General features: G+C 40.1%; 1 protein-coding gene across 1 annotated transcript; it reads right to left on the reverse strand.

Moving 5' to 3' along the window:
* Window positions 1-317: 317 nt before the first annotated feature.
* On the reverse strand, window positions 318-24,844 carry ass1 (argininosuccinate synthase 1). Its single transcript, XM_053339383.1, has 14 exons — window positions 24,716-24,844; window positions 23,496-23,564; window positions 22,502-22,690; window positions 20,007-20,063; window positions 19,839-19,913; window positions 19,073-19,143; window positions 18,936-18,966; window positions 13,764-13,854; window positions 9,930-10,014; window positions 9,030-9,094; window positions 6,064-6,195; window positions 4,097-4,253; window positions 894-959; window positions 318-717 (listed from the first exon to the last, which is right to left on the reverse strand). The coding sequence occupies exons 1-14, from the start codon at window positions 24,815-24,817 to the stop codon at window positions 669-671; spliced, it is 1,239 nt and encodes a 412-aa protein (XP_053195358.1). The 5' UTR covers window positions 24,818-24,844; the 3' UTR covers window positions 318-668.
* Between the last annotated feature and the right edge of the window lie 2,557 nt (window positions 24,845-27,401).

The raw sequence follows: 27,401 nt of genomic DNA on the forward strand, positions 1-27,401 counted from the left end.
TCTGTTCCAGCAGCTATCAGTGACCATGTTAACTTTCGCCTGTGCCAAACTCCTGCAATGCTCCTGCTTCATCTGCATATTGTAAATATGATAGTGCCCTCACTGCCCTGAATTCTTCACGGGGCACTGACTGTATGGCCCTGAGAGTTAAACAGGCAGGCATTAATAAATAGGCTGCCTGCCAAAGACATGAACTATTAATCACCCACACATTCATACTGACAGGGGCTGATTTGTGTTACCACAACATAAACCAATGAGAAATCTGTCTCTTCCGAGATGAATTAAGAAAAAAAGGCAAGGAAGCACAATTCAGCTTTGACCTTTTATTTCTAAGACAAAAAAAAATCATTTTTAGTATTTTTTTATTGACCTATTGATACCAAGAATGGGGAAAAAAAGAATAAAATACTACGAAATACATATTCTTTAAATACACAATCTATGTTATGATTATCTGTACACAGAAGTATTTTGTCATGATGTAACATTTCATAGATTTAGCTTCCTTCACTCAACAGTGAACAGAGCGTGTTTGTGTGTTAGGTATCCCAATACTATCATAACTAGCTGCAGATGGTGAGACACAAAGTCTATAACTACTAATGCTAAAAGGGAAAGAAGAAAGAGAAAGGAGGAGAGAGAGCAAGAGGGTTCACAGTGACTGTTTACTGCTTGGTGCTGGAGAGACCCTGCAAACGGTGATGCTCCCTTAGCCTGTGGAGGAGAACATGAAGGAAAATTAAAAAAATTAGATGGGAGTTTAAAATGTAGGTCAGATGGATATAATAAAAATGCTAGATAATATGTTGCTTAATTAAATGTTTCATGTATTCCAGCTGAGGATTTCTAAGGCTGTTTGGGGTTATTATTAAGGGCAAAGGGGTGCTAACCTGACAGCATTAATCCTGATGAATCCGGAGGCATCGCACGGGTCGTAGTCTCCTTGTACGTCCATGCTTGAGTAAAAAAAAAGGAAAGAAAGAAGCAAGGGGTCAGCAGAGACAACTCTTCAAATGTGCAGGAGGAGCGGAGAAATGAGAGATAAGAGTTACAGGATTTTCTGGTACACTTGAAATGTTTGGTATGTGTGCAGTAAACACACGAGACATGGAGTCTCATTAACTACTGGGATAACTGGATCATTGATAATCTGCTCTTTGAAAATAATGTTCTGATCGATATTTCTATGAATGCTCTTCTTTAGCATTGTTTGTCCTGAATAACGGAGAATCAATATCGGAGAATGAAAGCGCGCCCGTGTACACAAGCACACTAAGGATGCACATAACCCATTTTAAAACAATCCCATTATATCAACTCTGAGCTAAGTGGAGAGATTACTTTGTAATCCAGTCTTTCACTTTATCCACCGTCTCTAAAAAAAAAAAAAAAAAAAAAAAAAAAAAAAAAAAAAAAAAAAGTAGTAAATCTATAACTTGTGCCATTGTGTGTTCTGTTGTTTAGGCTCCTTGTTGTATAGTCATCTCTTCTTAGTGTGTGTGAGTGTCTCACAAAAGGGTGACCGTGTGCTGTGTAATTACAGCAGTTTCTACCTGCAGTGCTTAATACACTCCCTCAACGAGTCCTCTCCTCCCTTCGACACCCCCAACTCTCAATGTACAGCTTGCACTCATTCTTCAAAAGCACTTAGCAAAAGAGGAAATTGTCAACAAATGATGGGATAAACACTATAAAAAGAAAGACCGACAACTAAATCATCAACTCTCAATATAAGCCTCCCTACCCGGCACCTGAGGACCATTATGAGTGAGTGGCTTCAAAGAATATGGCACTCTGTGTGTGTGTGTGTGTGTGTGTGTGTAAGCATGTGATATTTTGTGTATTCTTCTAAGAAACCCTGCAGTCAAATTGAGAGCAGAGCCAGCGGACAGCAAGGAGGGTGACATTTCTGTCTCAGATGGGTGCGGTGACAGGCTGTATTACCACTGTGTTAATGACGCCGTTTACTGTTGCCCGTGGAGAGCCAACAGGATGTCAGCGGGGGGTTTCATGCCTAATCTGGTCTGTGTGTGTGTATGTGTGAGCGATTGTGGCAGGTCGTCATGTAGTGGCAAATGAGTGTGAGCGAGACTGCTGCTTCCAGGTGTATCACTGTCAGGTATATTATACGTATGCATATACTGGAATAGTATAAGTTATCAACAATAACCCTTATTAATCAGTCAGAAATAACAAAGTAAATGATCCCACTTATACCATTGATACTAAGAATTTATTAAAATATACTCTTAAAAACTGTATATATTTTGTGGCAATACAACTAAAGCCCTAAAGCCGGATTTATAAGGGCAAGTATATTTATTATACTAGCAATATGCTGAACATGGTTGATTGTACCTCAAGGTTCTGTGCTTAGTTCATTATTCACATAAAAAATGTTAATAATCCAACACAGACTTATAATATCCACTTTTATGCAGACAATACAATCTTGTGTGCACATGGCTCTGGATTAATTCAAGTGTAATATATCTATTGTTCTTTAAAAAATCCAGTTAGAGTTTCTGCTCAACATTTGCTGATATTGAACAAGTCATTCTAGTTAAAGAGCAATTCTCAAGATGCTCAATGACATTTGATACAGACTTGTGAAGGTTTTTGTCTGGGACGTTTGTAATGAGCCCCTTTATGAGGAACCTCTGCACCCATCTGTCAGTGGCCCCCGAGGACTTTGTGATGCTGCAACACAACACTTCTGTCACACTGATATGTCGTCTCAGCTAAGAAATACGTCTCAGCAAGGTACTGACATCTTGAAATGGGAACACCAGCCTTCATCAGTGGGAATTTCTTCACAACTGACCACGATATGACTTTATAAATTATCACATTTATGAAAAGTGGATTCAGATTAGCTCAGTTGGCAGCATCTTGATTCTGGTTAAGCAACAGGACAGACTGATGTATAAAAGTAATTCTTCAGCCTGTTGCATTTAAATTGAGGGACTCCAAATCACCCATTAGAGGGCAGAAGTTGGTATTCTCTTTTTAAAACATCTGAGGAGTCAGAGTGGATACTGTTAGCAAGCCTGAGCATGCTCTTGTTGTGATCTACTTGAAAGGAGTGTGCAACTGGCCAATAATCTGAGATAAACTAGATAAACTAAGACTCATCGATCTTTCACTCAGAGTAACTCAGCAGCTGGTTAACAAATGTTTTACTGGAAGCACAATATGACACAAAATCTGAGAGAAGACAACAAGCTAATACAGCATGGGTTAAAAGAATTGAGAGTAGTCACAGTCAGAGTACAGTATAATCTCACACACATACACACACACACAGAGGAAAAAATATACACTCAGCCTATCGATTTTTTTCCCCTGGCTTTTCGCTTGCCAAACCAGTCTAAGGAACTGAATGGATGTCTGTGTGAGGCATGTTTCCTCGTATCGCTCTCTCTGACCTGCTTAACTAGCATGACACACTGGTGCTTTCCTCTTAAAAGCCCACTGAAATCACCTCTCTCCTCTGGCTGAAAACGCCATTAGCTCTCTGACTCTAGGGTACAACTAGAGTGTGTGTGACTGAAGTGGAGATGGAGAGGCATATGGAGGGGTTTTACTTTGGTCAGTGTTGAGCCTGCCCTGAGGGCATCAGGGGTCAGTCTCCTGAACAAACCCACTGTTACCACAGCTAAGAGGCCATGGGGTGCAGTGGGGGAGGGGGGTATCTGGGGGCTGCCCTGCAGGAACTGAGCTTGACACTTCTCTGATGTCTTTGTGAGGCAGGGTCGGTTTAGTATGTTGATGTGGAGGTCATAAGAGATCTTGGGTGAGCTGACCTATCAACATGCTGACTGGTGAACATGTGTAATAGCTGCACTGTGCCCAGAGCAGCCAAACACAGCTGTCAATTAAGAACAAGTACACACTTTGATGCAGTGACACATGCCTACTTTTGTATTTTTTTTTTACACACACACACACACACACACACACACACACACACACACACACACACACACACACACACACACACACACACACACACACACACACACACACACACACACACACACACACACACACACACACACACACACACACTTTTATTCTGGTCTCTGCTTACCTGACCAGCTCTTCATTGTACAGGGACTTGGGTGATTCTCGTCCCAGGATGTAGACTTTACCCTTGAAGACAGACAGGTGTACTTTGCCCTCAACATTCTCCTGGGACTTGGCTATGCAGTGTCGCACAAAATCACACTCTGGACTGTACCAGAAACCTGAAGTGAGAAAGTAAACGAGAAGATATTACTTGTAACAGAAAGTGCAAAGATTTGTTTAAAGTTCCATTTCATAGAAAAATTGCCCAAAATCAGGTGTTAAGTTCTACTGAATTTGGTTCTCTAATTGATGACAAATCAGTTATTGTTGACTAAATGGCCAATTGGAACAGTGCAACTAGTTTTGTTGATATATGTATATACAGTATATTTACATTCATTATCATGAAGGTTATTATTTGGACAGGGACAAAAAAGAATATGTGAGGAAAAAGGGGCTCATTCTCTGTAAGTCCATCATTTGCCGCAGGATCTACAGAGATCTTTGCGATTCACACATTTCTTCCTGTTCACAATCTTAAACTAATTTTATGTTTTGGTCTCATTTCTGCTGCAGGTGAAGCTAATGCACCCTTTCCTCGTCTCCCATTATGCTGACCTAGCCCGTCAGTGTCTGGGACAGATGGACGCAGGTTGTATCTGTATATGTTCAGAGGTCAGGCACGCCCCACTCAGCAGGGGTCCTCTTCTCATCAGCGGATGACCTCCACCTCATCGTCTGGTCATGTTCAAAGACAAAATCCATCCCTGCTTTCATCACCTCTGAATTGGCATGAGGTGTCAAACATGACAAATCACACACAGGGCCCAGTCTACTACACGATTTTATTCTATTTTCTTGTTAGTTCTGTCTAAGCATCACTGCGAGTGTCTCAATATGTAGGTTCCTTTGGGCTAGATCAATTATTATTTCCATTATTGATTTATCAACAGATTATACGTAATGGTTTATTTAATGTCAACAATAATGACAAAAACCTTTCACATGTAACCAGATCCAAAAGTGATGATTTGAAATGGTGTATTTTGATGTAAAATCTACAATGATCTGAAAATGGGAAAACTGACCAAAATGTTATGCATTTTAGACGTTAAAAATATTTCATAACAGTGACATAACTGACACAATGACATAATTCCCAAGCACTCAAAATTTACATTAATGAACTATGCAATTAATCTAATACAGATGTAGCTGTTGTTTCCTTTCCACTTCTCAAAATCAAATGCTTGCTGCATTGATACTGCACTACATCTAATTGCATCACCGCTTCTCATTAAAAAAAAAAAAAAAATCAATACTTAAATTTTTAAGTATTAATGCAAAACATATGCAGGACAGGTGGACTGTTAACATAAGCCATACTGGCAGGCGTCTGCTATCAATCTGCAGAGTTATTAATGATTTAAACCCACAATAGGTTTAATCTCTGCCCTGCTTCTAAAGGTAACACCTTTATCTGTGTGTGTGTTTGCTTCCTGTCTCTGGAGGGTATAACTGAAGTGGCCTAGTAGTCAGTCTCTAATGGCACTGATCCTATTATGTGGATGAAGGTGCAGGGGACTGGAGACCGAGCAGAAGGGAGGATTAAGTCACCTGAGCCAAGAAAAGCTCGCACACACGCAAACGTACTGAACATACATAGAGAAACATATGTACGCATGAAGCATGTTCACTTCTGTCTCTTAGAAACTGCAGACGGATATTAACCTGACATAGACGACTACCAGAAATTACATTTTTTTACATTTCAAAAGAACATAAAAAATAATGTAAAACTCAGCATGTGACAGCTGAGATTGTCATGTGTCATGCCAATAATCCCTTCTCTGAGTAGTCTAACCTGCCCTGAAAATTACAATGTATGGCAGGCCTCATTGAAAAATATTTTTGACAAAGCAACACACCTAAAAATGATAATACAGATCTAATCTAATAAAGTATTGTATTGTATTTTAGTGATTTTACCATTGTAGATGAGTTCAGAGAACTTAAGACTCAGCCCCTGTTTGATCCGCCGGACCTCTTTGTCCATGGTAAAGGTCTCAATGTCTAAATGGGCCATCCGCAAGATGGTGCCTCCTGGGGTTTCATATATTCCTGACAAACACAAGAAAGAAAAAACAACAAAATGAATTAATATTTGCTCAAAATATGTTCTAGTTGACAATAATCTGTAATTTAAGCAAGAAAGACAAGGCATTATGAACAGGAATTAAGAGATCAGATGTAATATACCTTTACCAGCCTGTATAGTGTTGTCTATCTCAAATATTTAACACAATATTATACCCTTTTTATGATTTCATATTGTCTACAACCTTAGTTTACCAAACTTTAATTAACTTCAATATCCTTTTTAATTTTCCCACACCCAATGGTACATCATCATCATCATCATGAATGGCCATTCATGGGAACATAAACTACAAACCCTGTTCATCTGAACTAACTACAAGCAAACAGCTCTATTAGCCATCAGCCATCTGACAGACAGGCCTTCACAGTGCTCACAAAACATGGATGAGCCTGTCCTGGGTAAATGACAGGGTAGGAGGCCCCTGCCAGCCTGGAGCCTGGACCAGGGCTCTGTGTACCCTGCAATTTACCCCCTCTGGACAGGGAGGGAGGGGTAAGGAGAGAAAAGATGAGGTAGATGACAGGAGAAATGAAGCTGTCACTCAGATGTCAGCTAAAACAAAGGGAGGCCAAAGGAAATGCTACAAGACAGATTTGACAACAGAAATAGGAGCTTTATCAATAGCATTTATGTTTGTCAGAGAGCTGAAATTTAGAAGAACTATGACAGCTATTTTTCCATCCAATACATGATTTTTATAGTCATCTGTGAATTTGAATGATGTACACTTTTTTTATTCAAACTATGCTGCAGAGCTGCCAAACAGAAACCCCTCTACAGCCGACACTAGCTTGCCAACTTTCACAATTTTTGTGGTGTTCCCCTGACTCCAAAACTCTGTTCTGAGATTTAACAGATGAATGTTATTTAATCTCTTCCAATCTGGTGAGCAGCAGAGCTCAAATCTGTAAAACCCCAAATACTGCATCTGAAAATGGAGAAGCACTTACCTTGTGCTGGCGGCCAAAAACAGAGCTTAGCGATGCTGCTAATTGTCTAAAGCCTCAAAAGGTTGCCACCTGAGCTAGAACGGCTTGTGGCTTTTTTTCTGATCCAGGGCCACAGAGGGCACGTAGGGACATTTTTGCTGGCTCTATCAGATAAATAAGTTAAAACTGCCCTCCAACACAACTTGGCTTAAGTGCTCTAAAAGAGAGCTAGCTTAACAGAGAGGAGAAACAATGAAGGGCTATCTGGATAAGCTCTAACAGTGGCTGTTTAGTTAAGCTTAAAGAGACAACACCCCCAGTGGTTTTTGAGGTTTTAATCTTTTATACGGTAGCTGCAGGTATGCTAACCATGCTGCTGGCCTGCAGGGGTTTCAGCACAGGAATTAATTCTTCATGAGCTGATCCTCTTTGACCCCGTGGGCGAACTGTTAGTCCAGCATAAACAGGCATGTAAATAAATACAGATAAATACCCAAAGATGGATATAAAATTACACTGAGTATATTTTAACATTTGCTGTTTAATGGAGGGACTTTTTTTTTTTTTTTAACAAAAACCTTAATAAACAGAAACTGTTACAAAAATAGGTATGTTTAAAAAATGTTTGGGGCTTTTGACAACTAATGTTTTAGCAACAGGGACTGGACACGAGACGGCCACTTCATCCTCAAACAAGATACAGCTATTTCCGACTGCTTTTGATAGGAGTACCTCAGCTAACACCATCAGCGGTGCACAGGTCAGAGGTCTGACAGCGCTGTGACAGGTGGGAAATGTTAGTCTGGCGCACAAGATGTTGAATGTTTTGTAGCACAGTGACAACATTCTTGACAAACCATTTCAATCCCCACCGCCTCCCTGACCCCACACAAATAAATATGACCTAACCGAAATAGGTATGACATGTCCCCATTCAGTCCCTCCCTTCATCTATTGTGCTAACACAACTGCCATTCTAGAGGAGACTACCATGTACGCTCGATGGTAGTTATTCAACCACTCGGACACCTTGTGCTCCACCTCTTCCTATTGCTTCAGTGGAGGAAAAAGCTTTGATCTTTTGTTCAACCGAGGGGAGAGAAAAATGGGCTTCTCATTTTCCAATTTCTACCTGCCAAGTTGCTCCACAGCAACGGTCTGTTGGCCAGTCAATTTGCCAATCATTGCACGTAGTGTAGCGGGGGGAAAGGAGTGTGTGTGTGTACTCAAGATACAAGACCAGGACAGCTCACTGCCCTTGTTTCTTTGCTGTGGTAACACATGTAGAAAAACACAAAAGAGCGTTGGAAGATGCCTGCTGCTACCAAAGATAAAGTGACAGAAACCTCTGCAGACTGCTTGTGCACATACGTGACAGAAATGCATGTGTGTGTATCCAGTGAAGAGTGTGCGCTGTTATCTTGTTCACAGTGTGTGTGTGTGTGTGTGTGTGTGTGTGTGTGTGTGTGTGTGTGTATGTTTTCTGTATAAGTGAGAGGAAGTAACTTCAGTGTCTATGATTCCAGGTGAACCAGAGGAAAATATTTCCTTTGAGGAGAATGTGTTTGCCGACCAGCCCACTTTTATGGAGGCAGAATAGCGAGTGTGACACTTAAAGCACTCACGTAAAATAACTGCAAATTGCATGAAAGCCGTTGATACTGAAAGGAAGGCTTTTGAATGGATGAAAAGTTAAAATATTGAGACGTATTTCAGAGTAAGTGCAAATACGTCCATCTCACTGCATTTACAGTGTATATCACTGATTGTGAGTGAGGAAGCATGTCAGACTAATTTGACACATATTTGAAGAGATGTCATAACCAAGACAGATGATTATGAATGCTTTAAAAATAAATCCTTACCTCTGGACTTCATGCCGATGAAACGATTCTCCACAATGTCGATGCGGCCCACTCCATGCTTTCCTCTAAAAGAATGACAGAGAGAGCCAGACACCTTTCACACATACAGTTGTACATTCATTTCTAATTAATTCAAATTCATTTCTCTATATTTCCACCTTCCTAATCCAAAAAGTTTCAAATTTAATCAGATCAAATCTAACTCCTATCTCCAGGTTTCAGTCTTCTTTTCTTTTCTGTGTTTTTCTTTTCTTTTCTTTTACATTCTTCTTCTAACCTGTTTTTTCTAAACTGTTCATGTATAGATTTTGTCCAATGTATATTTGTGTGTACTAATGGACCCCTGGAAGACGAGCACTCGTGTCAGATGAAGTTAATGGGGAACCTCGTAGCAATAAATAATAAAACTGTCAGTATAATTGGTAACTTCAGTATCAAGCATCAGCACAACCTGTGGCTATACTACAATGAGTCAGTCTCTCGCTCTCTGTCTTACATCCTGTCCTCTCATGTATTATTTCATACAGTGGAAAATGTATTAATTCACTACTGCTAATGTTAAACATAGGACCGGCAGTGTAGTGCATGTAAAAGTTGAAAAAAACAAAACAAGTGGTAGAGAAAATACACACATTTTCTTTGGCATCATGTGACTCAACTAGAAGTTTGCATTTAGAGGGATTTTAAGAGGGAGACAAAGTGGAGGAGACACAGGAGGGAAATGATGGATTTGGTCCCGGGCCAGCAGGGACAGACACACATTATTCCAGAGATGATCAACTTAACCACTAATCAACCTCTGGGAACACTTACACATTCATTAACATAACATAACACAAACTGCAAAATGTCTTTTCAATAAGTGCTTTGTAGATATTAGGATAAAATAAAAATGCTTACCCAACTTCATTGAGGTATGAGAAGATATCCAGTGCTGTGTCCTTCATGTTGCTTTCCTTGATATTGATCACCTTGACAGGCACTCCTGAGGGAAAAAAATATGATTTCTTAACTGACATTGCACGGAAATACAAATAGCATTAAAAACATTACTGGCCTCTAAATATTTGATTGATTTGACTTAAAATGTACTCAAATCCTCTGGTAATGTCAAATAATGTATAATTGTCTCCACCTACAATGTTTGTGTTTGGGGTTCAAAAACAAACAGCAAACAATGTAATGCTTTCTTTGTAGTATTATAATAAAGTTATATTTTGAGGAAGATCATTTCCTGAATGGACTGAAAGTAAATGTGTAATCACTGATTTGTTTGGTACGATCCAGCAAAGCAGATAGCTGTTCAATTTGACCCTTTACGATAATGCACATTCACACAACTCACCACAATGAAATGTATATTTCAGTCAATTTTTTATATAGCTGTCACTAACATGCATTATTAAAAGTAGGGCAATTTTGCTTTATTGGTACCTTATGTGGGACAATGTTATTCAAAAACATGCATCTGTGAACTTAATAAAAAAATACCTTCTGAGAGAATATACCACAGATAGCAGTACATTTGTGCTGTATGAATTTTGCAATAAAGGCAGTGAAAAACGGAAAAAGCTGGTGAAAGTAAAATTGATACACACATGCTCGTGTTATGAGAATAAACAGAAAAATCAGATTGTAACAAGTATTATCTGTCTTTCATTGATTTTATGTTTTTGCTTCTAGTTTTTGATATCCTTTGTTGATGCCAAAAAAAAAAAAAAAAAGTGAACACAAAGATGTTTTTGTATTCTAACATCTACTAGCAGAGCAACTACAGGAAAATGTGCCTCAATGCAAAAGTAATGACATGCAATTCAGGCATGAATGCAACACAGTCTGATATTACCTGCCAGACTGGTCTTTGCTCTTTGAGAAAGGCAAGAACACAAGTGATTTTCACAGGAGATCCGTGAAGCAATCGGCACATAACCCACAAAGAACAATGAGTAAAGAAAATAAATTAACCTTTACACACCCTAGTTAGTTTTGAGAAATGGCTTTTCAAACACTAATGGAAAAAAATTAATTTCAACTGACTAAACTGACCAAAAAAAAAAAAAACCCAGTGAAGAGTTGATAAAATCTGCTGACAAGTGCTCATTATCTCAGTCACTGAAATCAATAGTCATCAGCTAAAAAGTGAAAACCATTACAAAAAGGTTGTGGTGAGAATGGATAATAAATTCAAAGGCCCTGCTCGTTTGAAAGCTGTGAAATCGTGGGCAGGCCTTTACCTAATTCAATTACACACGCAGCTTTGTTAGCCATAGTCTCTTTAGCGCTGAGATTTTTTTTTTTTTGTGCCACTGAGAGTTTGTGTGTTCATGCGCATGTGTATGAGACAAAACCACTTGCGGATTCACCACCAATCTTCACCACAACCCTAACATACAACACACACACACACACTCACTCACACACACAGAGCTTTCCTTTAAAAAAGACACCCACGTTCACTTTACACACTTCCTCTATTTAAGTCACTTAAACCAAGTGCACATCAATCACTGTCATGGGTCTGCTTATTCATGGGCTTCAATGAGCAACACGGGCCAAAGGTGGAGGCGAGGAAACAAACAGAGACATGGGTGAAAAGGAGTGTGTGTGTGTGCGTCGGTGTGTTTAGAAGAGAATATCACAGTTTGAGGGGAAATGAGAGAAAAAAATTGCTGATATTCACTCTCCATCCATGCAGCGTTCGGTACAACTCACACAGCGTACTTGGAGCTGCCAGTCAAATTGCTTTGAAGAGAAGAGCAGCACTTCTCGTCGCCTTTCAGCCGGCATTTACAAAGCCCTGATAGGAGTGACACATGAAGGACTTGACAAATTTTTTTAGACAAGGGCTTTGTTGATGGGCCATTCTCATATCGCGGGAATCTCGGTGGCTCCCATGGAAGAAGAAAAAGTACCTCAAAGTGCAGGAGAGGGCAGTATGGATGGTGCATTATTAAAACTGTGCCCCTCCCAGATACCTAATAATTAGATTAAACTTCAAATAAATTAAGTGAGTGTCTGAACGTGGGAGTGTAGGGGCTGGCCTTTCGGTCCCCGTGCTCTCTTTTTCTCACTCTCTCCATCATGCGGGTTCTATCATTCACTGAGGGGTCTTTTTCTCCCCGTGATCCTTTTCTTCAGTTTTTCGCTGCCTAACAGTGCAGACAATGGGAGCGCAGACACAGTTGTAGGAAAAATTACTGCTTTACATTTTTCCTCTCTGTCTCTTTTTCCTCTCCACTTCTTTGGCATGAAAGGAGGGAGGGATGATTTCTTTTTCTTAAAAAAAGTGTTTGACGGGGGAAAAGGTTCCTGTCGTTAAATATTCTTTTTTAATCAGTGAGAAAACTTTGGTGAGAAAGGCAGGGATGAAAAGGTGGGAGGGGGAATGAAATGAAACATTCTTGTGCTGATCTTGTGCTCAGAGGGAGGAGTAGGCTCGGGCCTTTGTGTGGACAACTAAAACAGCTTTTGTCATAGGGTGCTCAATAAAGGCACAGAGAATATGTGTGAAAACGGAGCGCAGGCCAGGCAAAGAACCCGCGAAACCAGACTAGGCTTTACTACTGCATCTCTGTTTTACAAAAGCATATCTCATCCCCATCTGAACTGACATCAACCTACTTGTTTTATAGTTAAACATTTGATTTAGGAAGCTGGTAAAGTGAGATCTCGACACTATTTAGACGCAGATATGTGCTGATCACTGAATGGCATTTTAATCTGACTTTTTTTCAGCAGCTTGATTATAAATATACCCACAACCTTCTGAAATTCCCTTAAATCACTTTTATAGCTCATAAAGCTGTCGGTCAGGCCTCTGTGATAAGAGAAGCTAGTGTCTCCCAGCCGATTGATGTTAGTACTCTTCAGCCTTTTCTAGTGACAAGAGATGAAGGGACATCTGTGCCATTTGCCCCAGGCTTGGATGGTTCTTGCCATTTTCTCTTTGCACAAACATGTGACACTTTCTACTATTCTGCCCGGCCTTGTGGCTATATACCTAACGAGCATCTCTGTAGCCCCTCAGGGCTCTGTGTATTATCTGGACTTAATGCTTCCGGCCTGCGTGTGCCCCGGGGCCAAACATGGCAGCTTTGGACCAAGTAATGCAGTGAGGGGTTAAGGATAAGTCTGGGTGGTCAGGAATGGTGATAAAGTGCAGCTGGGTCAGCGCATGAGCTGTAGCCCTGCGGCAATAACTACCAATGTTAAGTAACATGAAGAGTACTGGACTAGACTGGACACTGAGTAAGCCTGGACATCAACCCATAGAATGAATTGTAGAGGTTTACAGCTGACATTCAATAAAAGTCATACAGGCTAACTGAAATGTTATTTCCAGAGTGTGTGTGTGCAAAATATTCAATTAAATATATTAATAAAAGTTATGGCATTACTCAAACTTAACAAATTTCAATAGACAAATGCAAAATCAATTTCACTAATATGGCAGATAAAGTTTTGGGGTACACTAGAGTACACACTATAAGCCTACATAATTTTAAGAAATTTTGCATTTCCAAATAGGGAAATAATATTAAAATTTCATTGCTGAGATTTCATTTTCTTGTAGATTAGATCAGGTGCACACGTGGAAATTTCAGTTTGACTGAATGAAAGTGTAAGAATGCAGTATTTTCTTCAGTCTATATCAGAAATGATTGTATGTTTTATGTGTGTGACTACAGACTGACTGAGGAATCAACAGGTGACACATGTTGCAAGTACACAAACCATTTTTGAACTCTATCTCCAGTTCATCGGGGGTATTGGGAGAATCTTCTGGGTTCTTGGTCATCAGGTACAGGTCAGCTGGGGCATGGCTCTGAAAAAAAAAAACAACACAAAAACATACACTCACTCTCTCCGTTTCACACAATTTATTGCCCTTGACGAATAACCAGGACCTTCTGAGACCTCATCAGAAGCAGACGTGGAGACTTTTGTGTGAAGTGATAGCGGACAACCCGAGACATGGCAGGTAGAAGAAAAGAGAGGATGATGCGTGAAAAAGGAGAAACCTGAAAACACTATCAGGAGCGGAGAGAAGACGACAAAAAAAAAAAAAAAATCAATGTTACATTTTTCTCCTCTATTTGGTTTCATATTCCCCGCATGGCCCTTCCCCACGGGGGAAAGCGGGGAAAAGGGGGATGCAGCAAGAAGGAGAGTAGGAAAGGGCAAAAGAAAGAAATTACTCTCATTTTCAAGAACAGCAAAACACTTGACAAGTCAAAAAACACCTGATGCTAAGACACAATCTATTCGAGCAGCAGTAAGTCCTCAATACTGTTCTGCTGGTCTGAAAAATCTCTGCTCTACTGTCTCTATCATGTGTCTCCACTACCTGCCTTCACCTCCTATCAGCTTCCAGTTTTGACTTTCTCATTGACATTTCTCTTCTCTTTTACTTTCAAATGAGAGAATTTAGCTAAATTCAGGGCATCACACAACAAAGTCCATAACCAAAATCCACTGAAGTTGTTCTGGGTGATGGACATTTGTCATTTTCCCAGTTGGCCGGAGTGATTTCACTTGGTCACATTTGGGACCTAAAAGAGTGCGGCCCAGCAATGTGCCCCTCCAACAATTACACAGCATTAGGACAAGACGATGGCCAATGTCTCCTGAGCTGAGGCAAATTGCAGGGGGACTATGCAAAATAACTACTGGGTGCATTTAAATGGAAAGCTTTACCAGACACTAAATCATCATACAATAACTAATCGGCATCCGCTCAGCGCCTGTCAGCAAGGAGAAAGCGAGCAGCGCAATCACTTTCCTTCCTTTTAACTAAACACCAAAATTGACTGGGAAGGCGCCCGTGTCCCTCTCCTTTATTTTCTGCCTCAGTGCCCTGAAAGATGCCAAATGAGAGCGAACAGGAGAGGAACTAAATCACTACCCTAAAAAGCCTTTTGATGCATACTCTTTAAAGGGGGGAAAGATGAACTGAATTTTAAATACTGGAGAATGAGAAACAAAATGTTTCCTGTTTTTTTATGTTGGTTATAAACCATTTTCAACCTACAGGTGAAATACAGTTGATTAGAGCACTGGCTATTGTAGGATTAGTTGAATGCATTACTACCCTTACATTTACATTTACATATAGTGGACCCCAATTAATTTGCTGATCACTTGGTTCACTGTGTTGAGTTCCTTTTCATATAAAATGAATAAAAGAACAAGCATTTAGTGTGTTTAAAGAAAGGCCTCATAAGAACTATTTCCACCTGATCGCGTTAAAACACACTTATACAAACACTTTTATACAAACTCATGTCTCTGACTGGGTAATACTTGATGCACACTAGAAATAAGAGAACCCAAACTTAAAGAAAGAAAGAAAAAAAAAAAAGGAAAAGTAAGGGAATAGGCTTGTTTCCAGTGTGCCAGAGATCAATGCATTTCAATTCAAACCCCCTGCAGGTGGACCTGTCCCAAAGCCATGGCCCTGAAAGAGGAAAAGGTAGAGATAGAGAAGGCGAGGGGGGTGGCGGGTATTGGTGGGAAATGGGGCGTGAAGTGCACCATCATGTAGCACAGAGCAGCTCCTTTGGCAGTCTTTGCTTCTGCCATATTGTTGTGCTAAACGTGGCCCATACAGCAAAAAAGAAGGCTGACGCATGAACTTAAAGCAAGTAAATTTCTATCTTTCCACATATTAGTTGCCTCATTGGTTTTCAATCGAAGCCAACAGGGCCAAAAGAGAGAGAGAGGTGGCAGGAGGGGGAAGGGGGGGGGGGTGGGGTGGGGACTGAGAAGGAGATAGAAGAGGATGGTAAAAACATCCTTGGCCCAATGGGTTGGAAATGACGCTTAAATCACCACGTTTCAAGTCTGTCCTTCTCTTTAAAATGCAAACATGGCAAATTGAGATGAGAATAAAACAATAAACACGTGATGTGCTGGAGAGATATTTATATTCTTAACACACAGGACGTTTTGGTTAATGTTGGGCCCTCAGCTGAATTTAATAAGGAAAACAGGCACTTCTACACGGAGGCATAGCTTTAGTGTCGCTGAGATGGACACAGCTAAGTATCACAGGTCAGACAACTCACACCTGAGGGAAGCAAAGGCACATGGCAAACACTGACCTCTTTGCTTCAAAGCACACATTCACATGCATACATACACCTACAAGCCCACTTCCTTCCCCTACAGGCAGTCTTCTGTCCTTCTATCTTTCCAGCCAGCCATGCAACCAGCAAAAAAACAAGTCTTCATTTCCTCTCTGTGAACAAGGGGCTTGGCGTTACGCTTCTTTACTTCTGGTCAACACAAGCAGTGGCCCATCAACTCCCTGATCAAAGAACAGAGCAGGCCAGGGGAAGCTCACTGACAGAAGCTATAATTAAGACTGAGCTGATGTTTTAATGACTCAGGACGAGTGTCAGGCTGCCTCAGGGTGGGCCCTGACTGCTCATGTGGAGAGAGAGAGAGAGAGAGAGAGAGAGAGAGAGAGAGAGAGAGAGAGAGAGAGAGAGAGAGAGAGAGAGAGAGAGAGAGAGAGAGAGAGAGAGAGAGAGAGAGAGAGAGAGAGAGAGAGAGAGAGAGAGAGAGAGAGAGAAAGAGAAATGTGACATCTGAAACATATATATTGTTTAAAATAGTCCATTATTGCCACAAAGTCAGCTCAGTAATTTGCAACAATGTCTCCCTTGGTCCAAAACCAAATGAAATATTAAATGGATCGAACAGAGAGGGAGAATGATTTTTTTCAAGTTTACATCAACTACCAACATAATGGACTCAACAGGTATGGTGACTCTACAAACATGATAGAGGCTACCTGAAGTTTCCCTGGGTGCATGCTTTCACACAGGTTAACGCTGCTACATGAGGGGTGAGTAAATCAAAAGGCAGTGGGCCATTGTGCCACAGGCAACATGGTCCGGGGTTATCAGCAAGGATACAATGTTAATCATAGAGTAACCTGAACTCAACTGACTCTTATCTACAGGAGAACATATGAGCGACCATTTGGACATTTCCTAATCTGACTGTGTTGAGCAGAGAGGAGCCATTGTACCACAGGTGGGGGGGGGGGGGGGGGGGGGGGGGGGTTGAGGGGTTTGAATGGTTGAGATCTGCCCTGTGCCTTTAGGGCTGTAACTGGAGGAGAGAGAGGCACTGATACAGAGAAGAGATACTTGGAACGAGATGACCTCTTTCAGATGACCCTCTAGGTCGATCAGAATCTGTCCCGTTGGTTTGAGGATTTGGGTGAGAAATTCTCTTGGTTGTTGCATTACGAGGTATTCTTGGAGATGCACTGATATCAATTTCCAGTCCTAAATTGCATTTAATTAATCTTAAATCAATAAATTATACTGTGATTATGTTGTTTTGATGTTTGCACTGACCCTACTTAATAAACATACTTGGAAAAAGTCCAATTGCCAGCAGGGTCAAAGGCTTTAGCTATTGAAAATTACTCAATTATTACAGCTCATTCATGATATCATTTCATGCCCTGGGTAATGTATTCAAATCCTTTTACCACTCAGGACCCCTGCACCATAAATATTTCATTGTATTTAATGCCATTAATCGATTCAATATTGGAGTAAATGGTCCAACACAAAAAGGCTGAATGAAATCAGTTACACAATACTGTCATCATATATCGCTATGCTATTGAGCTAGTTCATCTCATTCTTTTCAAAACATTTCTGAACAGGCCTGATCACTAAAGAGGCAGTGGAGGGGTGGGAAAGGGACAGAGAAAGAGAGCAAGAGAGAGATAGAGGTCTGAGTTACAGTGGCCCTGCCCCTGCATCTCCACTCCAGCAGCGCGGGACCCCTCGCCTCCCTGTGACACCCCGTCCATTCGGGACTCATCTGTCTGGCACGCTGTCTTTGTACTTTACTGTTACTGGTGACATTTTGGTGTCACGGTGTCACGATGAAATGGCTCCCCTCCCACGTCGCAGCCCGCGGCGACGCAACCAGTGGAACAATGAGGTCCCGAGGAGTTGGGGCTGGAACTCAGGAGGCCCCAGCTGGGCGCAACGCCCTAACCCTTCCCCCTCCCCGGCTCCCATGAAATCGGGAATTAGTCGAAGCGTTGCTGACGACAAGTCAGTGTCTGTGTGTCCCAGTCTCTTCCCAGGGCCCAGCGAGGACCCGGGGTGAGGAGACACAGAGAAACAGCCATAGCGACCAAGGGATGGGAGCACTGAGGGCAACCTGTATGTACTGCTTTGACCTCTGACCCCGGCGGAGATCAAACTGTGTCTCACCCATGGCACTGTGGGAGAGTGAGTGGCGTTTGTCTCTGGTGGGACTGGCATGGGTCAGCACAGCATGTTATTTTTATGGTGCCTCTAAGTCGATTATACATTTGAACTGCACAAAAAATGTGTAATAATTTGTCTGTCCGCTCTCATGGAAATGACAGCAAAATAGTGTGTGTGTGTGTGTGTATGTGGAGGAGGACAAAGATTATTAACTGCACTCAAACTGTATCAATTTAATAAACTATGTTTAGGTTAACAAATATTCAGTGTATTTATGTCTCTGGTTGTTGGCACCAAATTGAGTAGAAACTGGCATGAAGACATGTTTCTACATCTCATATTGACTACATCATGATGCATTAGTTGTACAAAACAAAGAGCAGAGAACAGCTGATAATGACAGTGACATCAGCTGTCCAGATGTTTCGTAATCTCTACATACTTATTTTCACCTGCACAAATAGCTGACTTCAGTTTAGCTTCTAAAGTTCTTGAATCATGGTGTCAGTGATTAAGATTATAAATAAACCACTTTGATGTCAGTATTGTCAGTGAACATATAATTGTACGAAAGACGTTATATCAAACAAGACTTCTTGGCATTCAATCAGTGCTCATTAATAAAATCTGTAGAAGTATCACTGGGAACTGGTCTTACCTTGGGATTCTCCAGGATGCCAGACTCATAGCTGTTAAGAAAGATTTTTAAGACAATTACAGTCTGTTTAATTCTGATTGATAAATAAGACATTGAAACAGAAATTAATGAAGGTGTATTACACTAGTACCACCCACCTTATGTGCATGAGGTTGGCGTCCATGCTCCAGGGTGCCCGAGGAGTGACGGGCACAGGGATGCCATGTTTCTACAGTTTTGACAGAGAAAGCAGTTGTTATGATGCAGGGTTAGGGTTAGGGTTTGCCTGTAAGATACAACATAAGAGCTATACTTGTCTATGCACAAAGTTCTGAATGCATGGAGCTGAGCAAACTATTTCTAGAGGCTGGTTTATGACATGCTGTGTAACCATAATACATCCGTTTCTCCATGCTGCGTTTGTCTTTAAGATTCCATGATGAAAAGAACAAAAACAACCAACAAAGAAAGACACTATTGCTATGTTCAAATGAAAAGTCAACAATTCAGTGTTTGAACATGTGTGTGATTTAACAAGTCCTCCACAAGCTGGAAAGAGAGTGCTGCTGACTAAAAAATCATGACCACCCTCTAGTGGGGAAACTGGTCAAGACCACCGTCTGATGGGTCTATGTGGACAAACGGCTCATTAATGTGTGTGTGTAGTCTATGTAACATGAATCTGAATGCAAAGGCTAACTGTAAATGTTGTAAGTGTGAAATTAAATTGCAGGTACAGAGTAAGGGTGTAATTATATTTCATACTGTGTTCTTCAGTATTTTCCTTTAAAATTCATTACACGTGATGAACTGATTTGCTGATTGATAAACTCTAGAAAACAACCTAGACACCAACAACTGAATGTTATGTGAATTTCTCATTACTCTTTCTAGTCGATGTTATGACTATACAGATGGAGTTACCTGTGCGTACTCCATCAGGTCTGTTCTCCCTCTGAAGCGGTTGTAGAAGTCTGGGATCCTCCACGGTGCAACGATCTGAACAGTAAGAAAAACAGAGGGATTGAGTGTGTCATCCCTGCAGCAGGTGGGCGTATCAAACAGTACATGTCATATTAAATCAAGACTCACCTTAACCTCAGGGTAGAGGGCAAAGCATGTGAGCTCAAAACGGATCTGGTCATTTCCCTGAAAAATACAAAACAGGCAACAGTCCATGTGTAAGTCTGCATAACTTATGTCAGGTTACAAACTACTACCTGAAGGCTGTATTGTAACTTTATGATGTGGTATCTGTCTCCATCTTCAGGCAAACTTTTGGTACTGCACTGATGACCAGATAGACTCCATTCAATAGATTTGAAGTGGCAATATTAGAAGAGAACAGATATGTGAATGATAAGAAACCGTTTTTTTTTTAAAGAAACAAAACATTATTGTATGATTTCTTCTGTTTTTTTATCACATCAAACATTGTGTCTTGATTCTACTGATTTCAATTGCATCTGAAATCTTTCTTTCACTTTTCGTGTGACTAACAGGTTAAAATCCTAAATCATATATTATTCTGGCCAGATAAAATTACTCTGACCAAAGAGATGGGGTGTAGTTAAGTCATTAATTAATCATTATATTATTTATTCACAACTATTTTGCCATTATGCATTATTACAAACTACAACTTGGATCACTGACCTACTTGAGAGTGCCCTTAGAACTGTGTTTGTAAATGTGGAAATAGAGAATAGTTAATTATAAAATAATTTAGAAGCTCCTTATGAAGTTAAGCATGCCTGATTTACTCTCATTGGCAACCATTAATTAGTTATTTAGATCAGCTTCCTGTAGGGGAACTTTTTCAGTAGTGTTATGTTCTGATCTTGTCTACTGCCTTGCCGACTATTTGATGTATTGCTGCCTGTCTGTCGCCCGCCCCGTCCCCCACCTTCACCTCAGGTGGGTGCCATAAAGGTGGTGTACCAGTAGTCCTGGCCTTTACAGTAATTTATATATTTGCTCATTTATCTATTTATATTTATTCTAAGACTACTCTACTTTTTTATGCTGTACACTTATTTTATTTATGCATTTATTTCTACTATTATTATTATTATTATTATTATTATTATTATTATCATTTTATTTTTTTATGGTTTAATTATTCTATTTTTCTTCCTGCTTTTCATACCAACAATTAGGCTGTCCTTTGTTGAAGGGTTCCATGGGAGGGTTGGTAGAAGGACCATGGGGCCTTGTATCCCTTGCCCTTGTGTTGTACACTGTTTTGCTGCATTTTCTTGAATAAAAATATGGCAAAAGCATGCCTGATTTTTCTAGTAACACGTGAACAAGACAGATTCGGCAAAAACAACATTAACAACAAAAACACACAACAAGACAAGATAACTACAAAACGTAATGAAACAACAATAAGAAAGAATTACAGGCAAAGCCTTCTAATCTAGCCTGGAATTCAGGATATTATTCAATATTTTTCTCTCATTCTTGCACTTGCTAATCAGACAGGCATTTGGCAGTCTCCACAGCACATAAATATATTCACATTTTCCTTTGAACTGCAATGACTCATTTGAGCTGTGAAGAAAAGTGCAGGCAACAGAGATGATAACATCTGTTTTTTGATACACATAACAGAAAACATCTATTTTCATGTAATGAATAGATGAATGAATACAAGAAAATTATAGTGTCTGAATACAGGACGGCAGAAAAGGCACTAGAGGTGAGATTTCTGGCAGACTGTTGCAGTTTGGCTTAAAAAAAAGTTAATGTTCAACCCTGTAAATCCAGACTATGGACAGTGGCCTCAGTTAACTTTTGTATGTTTAGGAAAGACTGGTTTGAGCCTCATAGTGACTCCCATGATGCACTGAGTTCCTCTCTCCTCCTCCTCCTCCTCCTCCTCCTCCTCTCTCCCTCTCTCTCTCTATCCATCCATCCATCTATATCCATTAACATTCATGTACTATTAATGCATTCAATAACCTAAACTTCTTCCCCGGAGTTGTCTGTGCTTTCTCGTCTCACAGGTAATCTGGGCCTGTAGACGTCCGGATGACAGATTCCAGTCCTGGACCTTCTAGCTTCATTGTTGATTTTCATTGTGCTTCTCTCCTCTATCCTTCCTTTCTCTCCTCTCAACCCCAACCGGTCGAGGAAGATGGCCGCCCACTCTAAGTCTGGTTCTGCCTGAGGTTTCTTCCTGTTTTTTCTTGCCACTGTTGCCAAGTGCTTGCTCATGTGGGAATGTTGGGTCTCTTTAAAATAAAACCTGAAGAGTTCGGTTTAGAACCTGCTCTATGTGTAAAGTGCCTTGAGATGACTTTGTTGTGATTTGGCGCTATACAAATAAAGATTGATTGATTGATTGATAGTGAATCACAACTCTACCGTTCAATTCCAATATAGGAAACTGGTACCTTTCCCCTAACTGCCTGTTTTCTGTTGCAGCTTTGGATTAAAGTCAAAGAATGTTAAGATACATAATAAAAAATAATTTGCAAAATGTAAAAGGATATGTTTGTAAAGAGTCACACTCATATATATATATATTTTTACATATTCCTCCCTCAGGTTGTATTGTTATTCTCCCGTGTCTTGTTTACCTTTCCTGTGGCACCATGGGAGACAAACTGGGCACCCTCCCTGCGTGCAATCTCAACCTGACGCCGAGCAATGCAGGGCCGGGCTATTGCGGTTCCCAGCAGGTATCGGTCCTCGTAGATGGCGTTGGCCTGAACAGAGGGCCAGATGAAATCTTCCACAAACTCAGCACGCAGGTCTTCAATGAAAATCTGACCAGGAACAGAAACACAGACACAAAATACAGGTTGGTGTAAAGTCCCAAATTCATTCACCAACAAAATAACTGATGATTCATTGTTTACCACAAAAGAGCTCTGTCTCACAATGATGTGATTGCACGAAACATTTCTCACTCAAGAATTTACTTGAATAGACTTTACACTTAGCCATAGAAACAGGAGTGTCTAAAGAACACCTCTTTGTTGGTCTTTCCAGATGAAAAGTGGAAGTAATATGAGAGCTTTGAACGTCAACTGCCAAAAAGTATGTCATCCATGAGCTAAGCTCCAAACATGGAAGGAAAATGATAAGCAAATGCATAAAAAATGTAAATAACGTGGTATCTTTCTGCAAATAGACTGCAATTCAGTTCTCAAACACGAACGCTTGATTAATGTTAATGTACTGACTGACAGAAAACACAACAGTCAGAACAGTGAAATGACATGAGGGGCTGCAGTTTCATCAAATACATTTAAAACCAATTTAAAAAGTCTGCTAAAAGCTTCTCAGCTCTGTAATTATTGACTCTACATTGTATGTGATGTGTAGCTTTGTTTTTTGTATGTGTCCTGTGTGTTTTTTGCTTTGTATTGTTTGTTATTGTGCAATTATATGTTTTAATATTGACCTATTGAATGGACTGCAGATGAAAATGAGCCATAAGCTAACTTTGATACAGTATATCAAATGGTAACACAAAAAAAGGGTAAAATTAGATACTGTCTGAAAGTCAGGAAATGGTGGTACTTCTGACACATTATGACAATAATTTCATATTTAATCGTCTCTCACCTTTTTTGCACCAAGATTTTCTGCCTTTTTCCTTGCAGCATCAAAATCTTCATCTTGCCCAATATTGGCCTGTAAAGACATAAATTGTCCATCATACTGATTCAAATCATTTTCATTCAATTTTACGCATCCGTGCAGTTCCTTTGGTTTTAAGGCACCTGTGGAATAAAATTCAAGCTGCATGAACACACAGGCACATGTCTGTGCAATTGTTATATCTGGCAATTCACCATCTTGTAATTCAGATCACGTCGTTTAGGAGAAGTAAAACCCTCCTCACAGCTGAAACCAACCATGAATATCACTTAAGGGCCTGACAGGGCTGTCTGATCTACTGAGCTGAACACCAAACAAGGAAATATTTGCTTAAAAAGCCAGAATATTGATGTAGAAAACAAACCTGACATCTGTGGCACAGTGCTTCTATCTTTGATATTTTAGTACTTTATCAATTAAATATTGGTACTTTGCTGTTTATATCCTCAAAATATTCTGTGGTGGAGTTAACCTCAAAGCTGAAATCCAACATATAATATGTGTAGTTTATCACATAAGTGCACTATATCATTGTATTTTACATTAGAATACACCAAACAGAATGCAAAATGCACTACTACTTGTGAATTGCACTTACATACTAGATGCATTTACTTAACATAAAAAACAACCTAATTGCAATGAAGGTATTTCTGTGTAATTATTCAAATGAGCTGAACTGGTTCTTGATGCAGTGTTTATACAAGTTGACACAAGTTCAGTTTTGTTATTTCATTGACTAAAATCAATTATGCATTGGAACAGTGCCTGCTATTCTTATTGTTCTCCTACCCTACAGCCAAACGGCCTTTGAGGGCTGCACCTCATGTGCCCCAGCCATGAACTACCCATCCCCCCACCACTCAAACACTGAATGAAAAGTTAGACAGCAAGAAAATCTGCCTGCTGTGCAGTTCGGAACTGCCTCAGAGCAAAAAGTAAATCCTGGTAGATTATTGTTGGCATTATGAAGCCAAATCCTGTGTTTAGGAGTCGACCGGTATTGTAACTCCAACAGGTCATTTTGGACGGCCATTGGAGAACTCCTATACGTCTGTGACAAATTGTGTCAGCTGTCTGTAAAACTAATTGTAGATCTTCAAAAGGTACATGACATGAAAAAGCAGCTGGCTCACAACCCAAACTGACACCTGTTTCACCCACACTTCTTCTCCAAACCTTACCAAGTATGCGATGACGTCATAGCCCTGTTCCTTCAGCCACACAAGAATACAGGACGTGTCTAGTCCGCCGCTGTATGCCAGAACCACGGTTCCTTGAGACATGATGAGGGCTGTTTCGTCCAACAGGCGGAGAAGCTGTTGAGTAGCAGCAGAGACAAGGCAGCAGGGAGTAAATTATGTAACACTATTGCCTAGCTGGAGAGGAAATGTCAATCTATAACCTGAGAGCGCATGGGAGTTACCCAAAACCCCTATATTATCAAATCAGTAACACACGGCTGACTCTGATCTGTATTCGTGGTTTGAAAAGCAGCTGTGCTCTGGAACAAGTCCCGTGACAGCAGGTAATGAATCAAATATGAGGATTTGCTGATTATACTTTTACACCTTGTTGTTGAGCAGACCACAAACGTAGTAAACATCACATTGGGCTGTGAGAAATTGAAGAATTACTCACTTTTTGGACAATTACAGACTAAACAATGAGGACTACACAACAATCATGAGTTGCAGTGGTCTAAACAAACTCCCCTGAGGGTGAGACAACCAAAGCAATAAAAGTGCTTCATAGAGGGGGAGCACATCCTGTCAAGTCAGAAGAATGTAGTATCATAAACATGCTTAAAAATGAGGTTGCACACTGTTTTCTTTTTCTTTCTTGTTTTTTTAAATGTAGCTATAGTACATTTGAATAAATATTGCCAACCTAACACACATAGATATCTCTCTTGACAGTAAAATTACATTTTGTTGGCAATTTTTCAGATAGTCTCACATGACACTCACTTTGAAGCACTGAAGAAATCAGCAATAATAATTTCATTTTGGGCTTTTATGTTTATTTCTATGTCCAGGAAACTAGTTTTAAATATGTGGTCTTTTTTTTTTTTTTTTTACTCACCTATGGACAGCGGTGATACCTCCCAGCATGCACACAACAACTCTGATGAGGTTTGGTTTTAACTTTTGTAGGGATATTTTTTGTCAGATGGCCAAAATAATTGTGTACGTGTACTGGCTCTCTATCACTCTTTTGTCTTTCACAGACAGATGTGTGCACACATACACACATAAAGAGCCTGACTCTGCAAAACGCTTACTTTACTGTACTGAACTGTGTCTGCACAGTTGATTTGCTGACTTGCCTGAAACTGGAATTGAATTGTGATTTTCTTCTCTGATTTTTACATTTTATTTCATTGATAGACAACTTAACTATAAATCTGAGAACAAAATGAATGTGGACAAATAACATCATACACTGTCACATGATACATTTATAGAAACCTGTAGGTAATGTGCTGCTCTGTAACTCACTGCTGTAAGGTGTTCAAACCTCATCTGAGATCCTGTCCTTTAAGTTTGTGGATTTGGGTGACACAACTCAAGAGTTTTATGCTAGAGCCACTGTTATGCTCAAACCTTCAAATCATCTCGAATAGCAAAATTTGCATTGTCATGTATTATTACTTTCATTCAACTGCTGAACTTAGGGCTAGATATTTCACTATGACATCAAAAATCACCTGATATGCCGCGGCTCACCTGTGTGTCTCTGTGCTGCTCAAGGCTGCTGTTGACAGGGTTTTCATATTTTAGCTTATTAATAACGTTCATTTCTTAATGACACATTTGCAATAATGACTCTGCTCTTGATCCACTCATGGAGAAGGAGACAGATGGCATTAAATAGTAAATATTTCTCCCACTAATTTAAAAGATTAATGTTTGAATTGATTACAGACCATTCATTTACTAATTCTAAGACTTTGATTTCTTCTTTAAAAAGGACCATATGTCTTAATTTGCTTTTGGGAGGAAGTTTCACCAACATGAATAACTTTTTTCAATTAAACAGCAACAATCACAAATTAGCTAACAACACGTAGACTCTGAAATTAAATATAATATCAGATTACCATGGTTTTAGTTCTGTTTGGGTTGTTTAAACTATAAATACCAACTGCTTCATATAGCTGCTGCTAGTCATCAATATCCACAGCTTGAAGTTGAGGGTTGCCATATCATCAGGTCAAGTATCCCCCGATTTTTGTATGTGCATAAAACACACAAACCTGGCAACTCTGCAGAGCTCCGACCATTAACATTACAGGCAGTTGAAGCGACTACATGTGTTAGAGTGGTAAAAGTATTTCTAGGGTCAATCTAGCAACATCTTGATATTAAATGTTGCAAATCTACATCCTTAACAAGTTGCAGTGGGTGCAAATGTATTACTTATCCATATTCATCAACAAAGCAGCAAAACACACACATGCGCGCCACGAACCATGGCGACAACCCGTTGCTATGTAGCGTCTAAACTCACATCTGACGGATAAAAACATGCAGTTGAAACATAGAAACGCGGAGATAAGTTGTACTTACGAAAGTGGTTTTCTTAATAATGTGGGAATATAAAAGAGAGGAGTTATCTGGAAGCGTGTCGCTGTGTGTCGATCGGTGCGGAGCAAAGAGTGGTGGACAGCAGCGGGGGTCTGACTGCTCCAACTCTCATTACGTCATCCATAACACCCACTTTACACAAGTCTACCTGTTTGATGCAACTGCTGTTATCAATTATCTAATACTGATATGACTTCTGTGTTGATAGAATTAAAAACAAAGAGGCTTGGTTATTAGCTTGCATATATCCTATAGCCCCAATTAGAATCAATAAAGACAT

The sequence above is a fragment of the Scomber japonicus genome, chromosome 19 (assembly GCF_027409825.1).
Source record: "Scomber japonicus isolate fScoJap1 chromosome 19, fScoJap1.pri, whole genome shotgun sequence".
Taxonomy (NCBI): domain Eukaryota; kingdom Metazoa; phylum Chordata; class Actinopteri; order Scombriformes; family Scombridae; genus Scomber; species Scomber japonicus.

What these genes read in the sequence shown, in the direction of transcription:
- ass1 (XM_053339383.1), bottom strand. Translation starts at nt 24,817, where the DNA reads ATGTCTCAAGGAACCGTGGTTCTGGCATACAGCGGCGGACTAGACACG. An exon ending in ATGACGTCATCGCATACTTG is followed by an intron (nt 23,565 to 24,715) that starts GTAAGGTTTGGA and finishes ATGTCTTTACAG; the next exon opens with GCCAATATTGGGCAAGATGA. An exon ending in GCCAACCTCATGCACATAAG is followed by an intron (nt 18,967 to 19,072) that starts GTGGGTGGTACT and finishes CTTTCTTAACAG; the next exon opens with CTATGAGTCTGGCATCCTGG.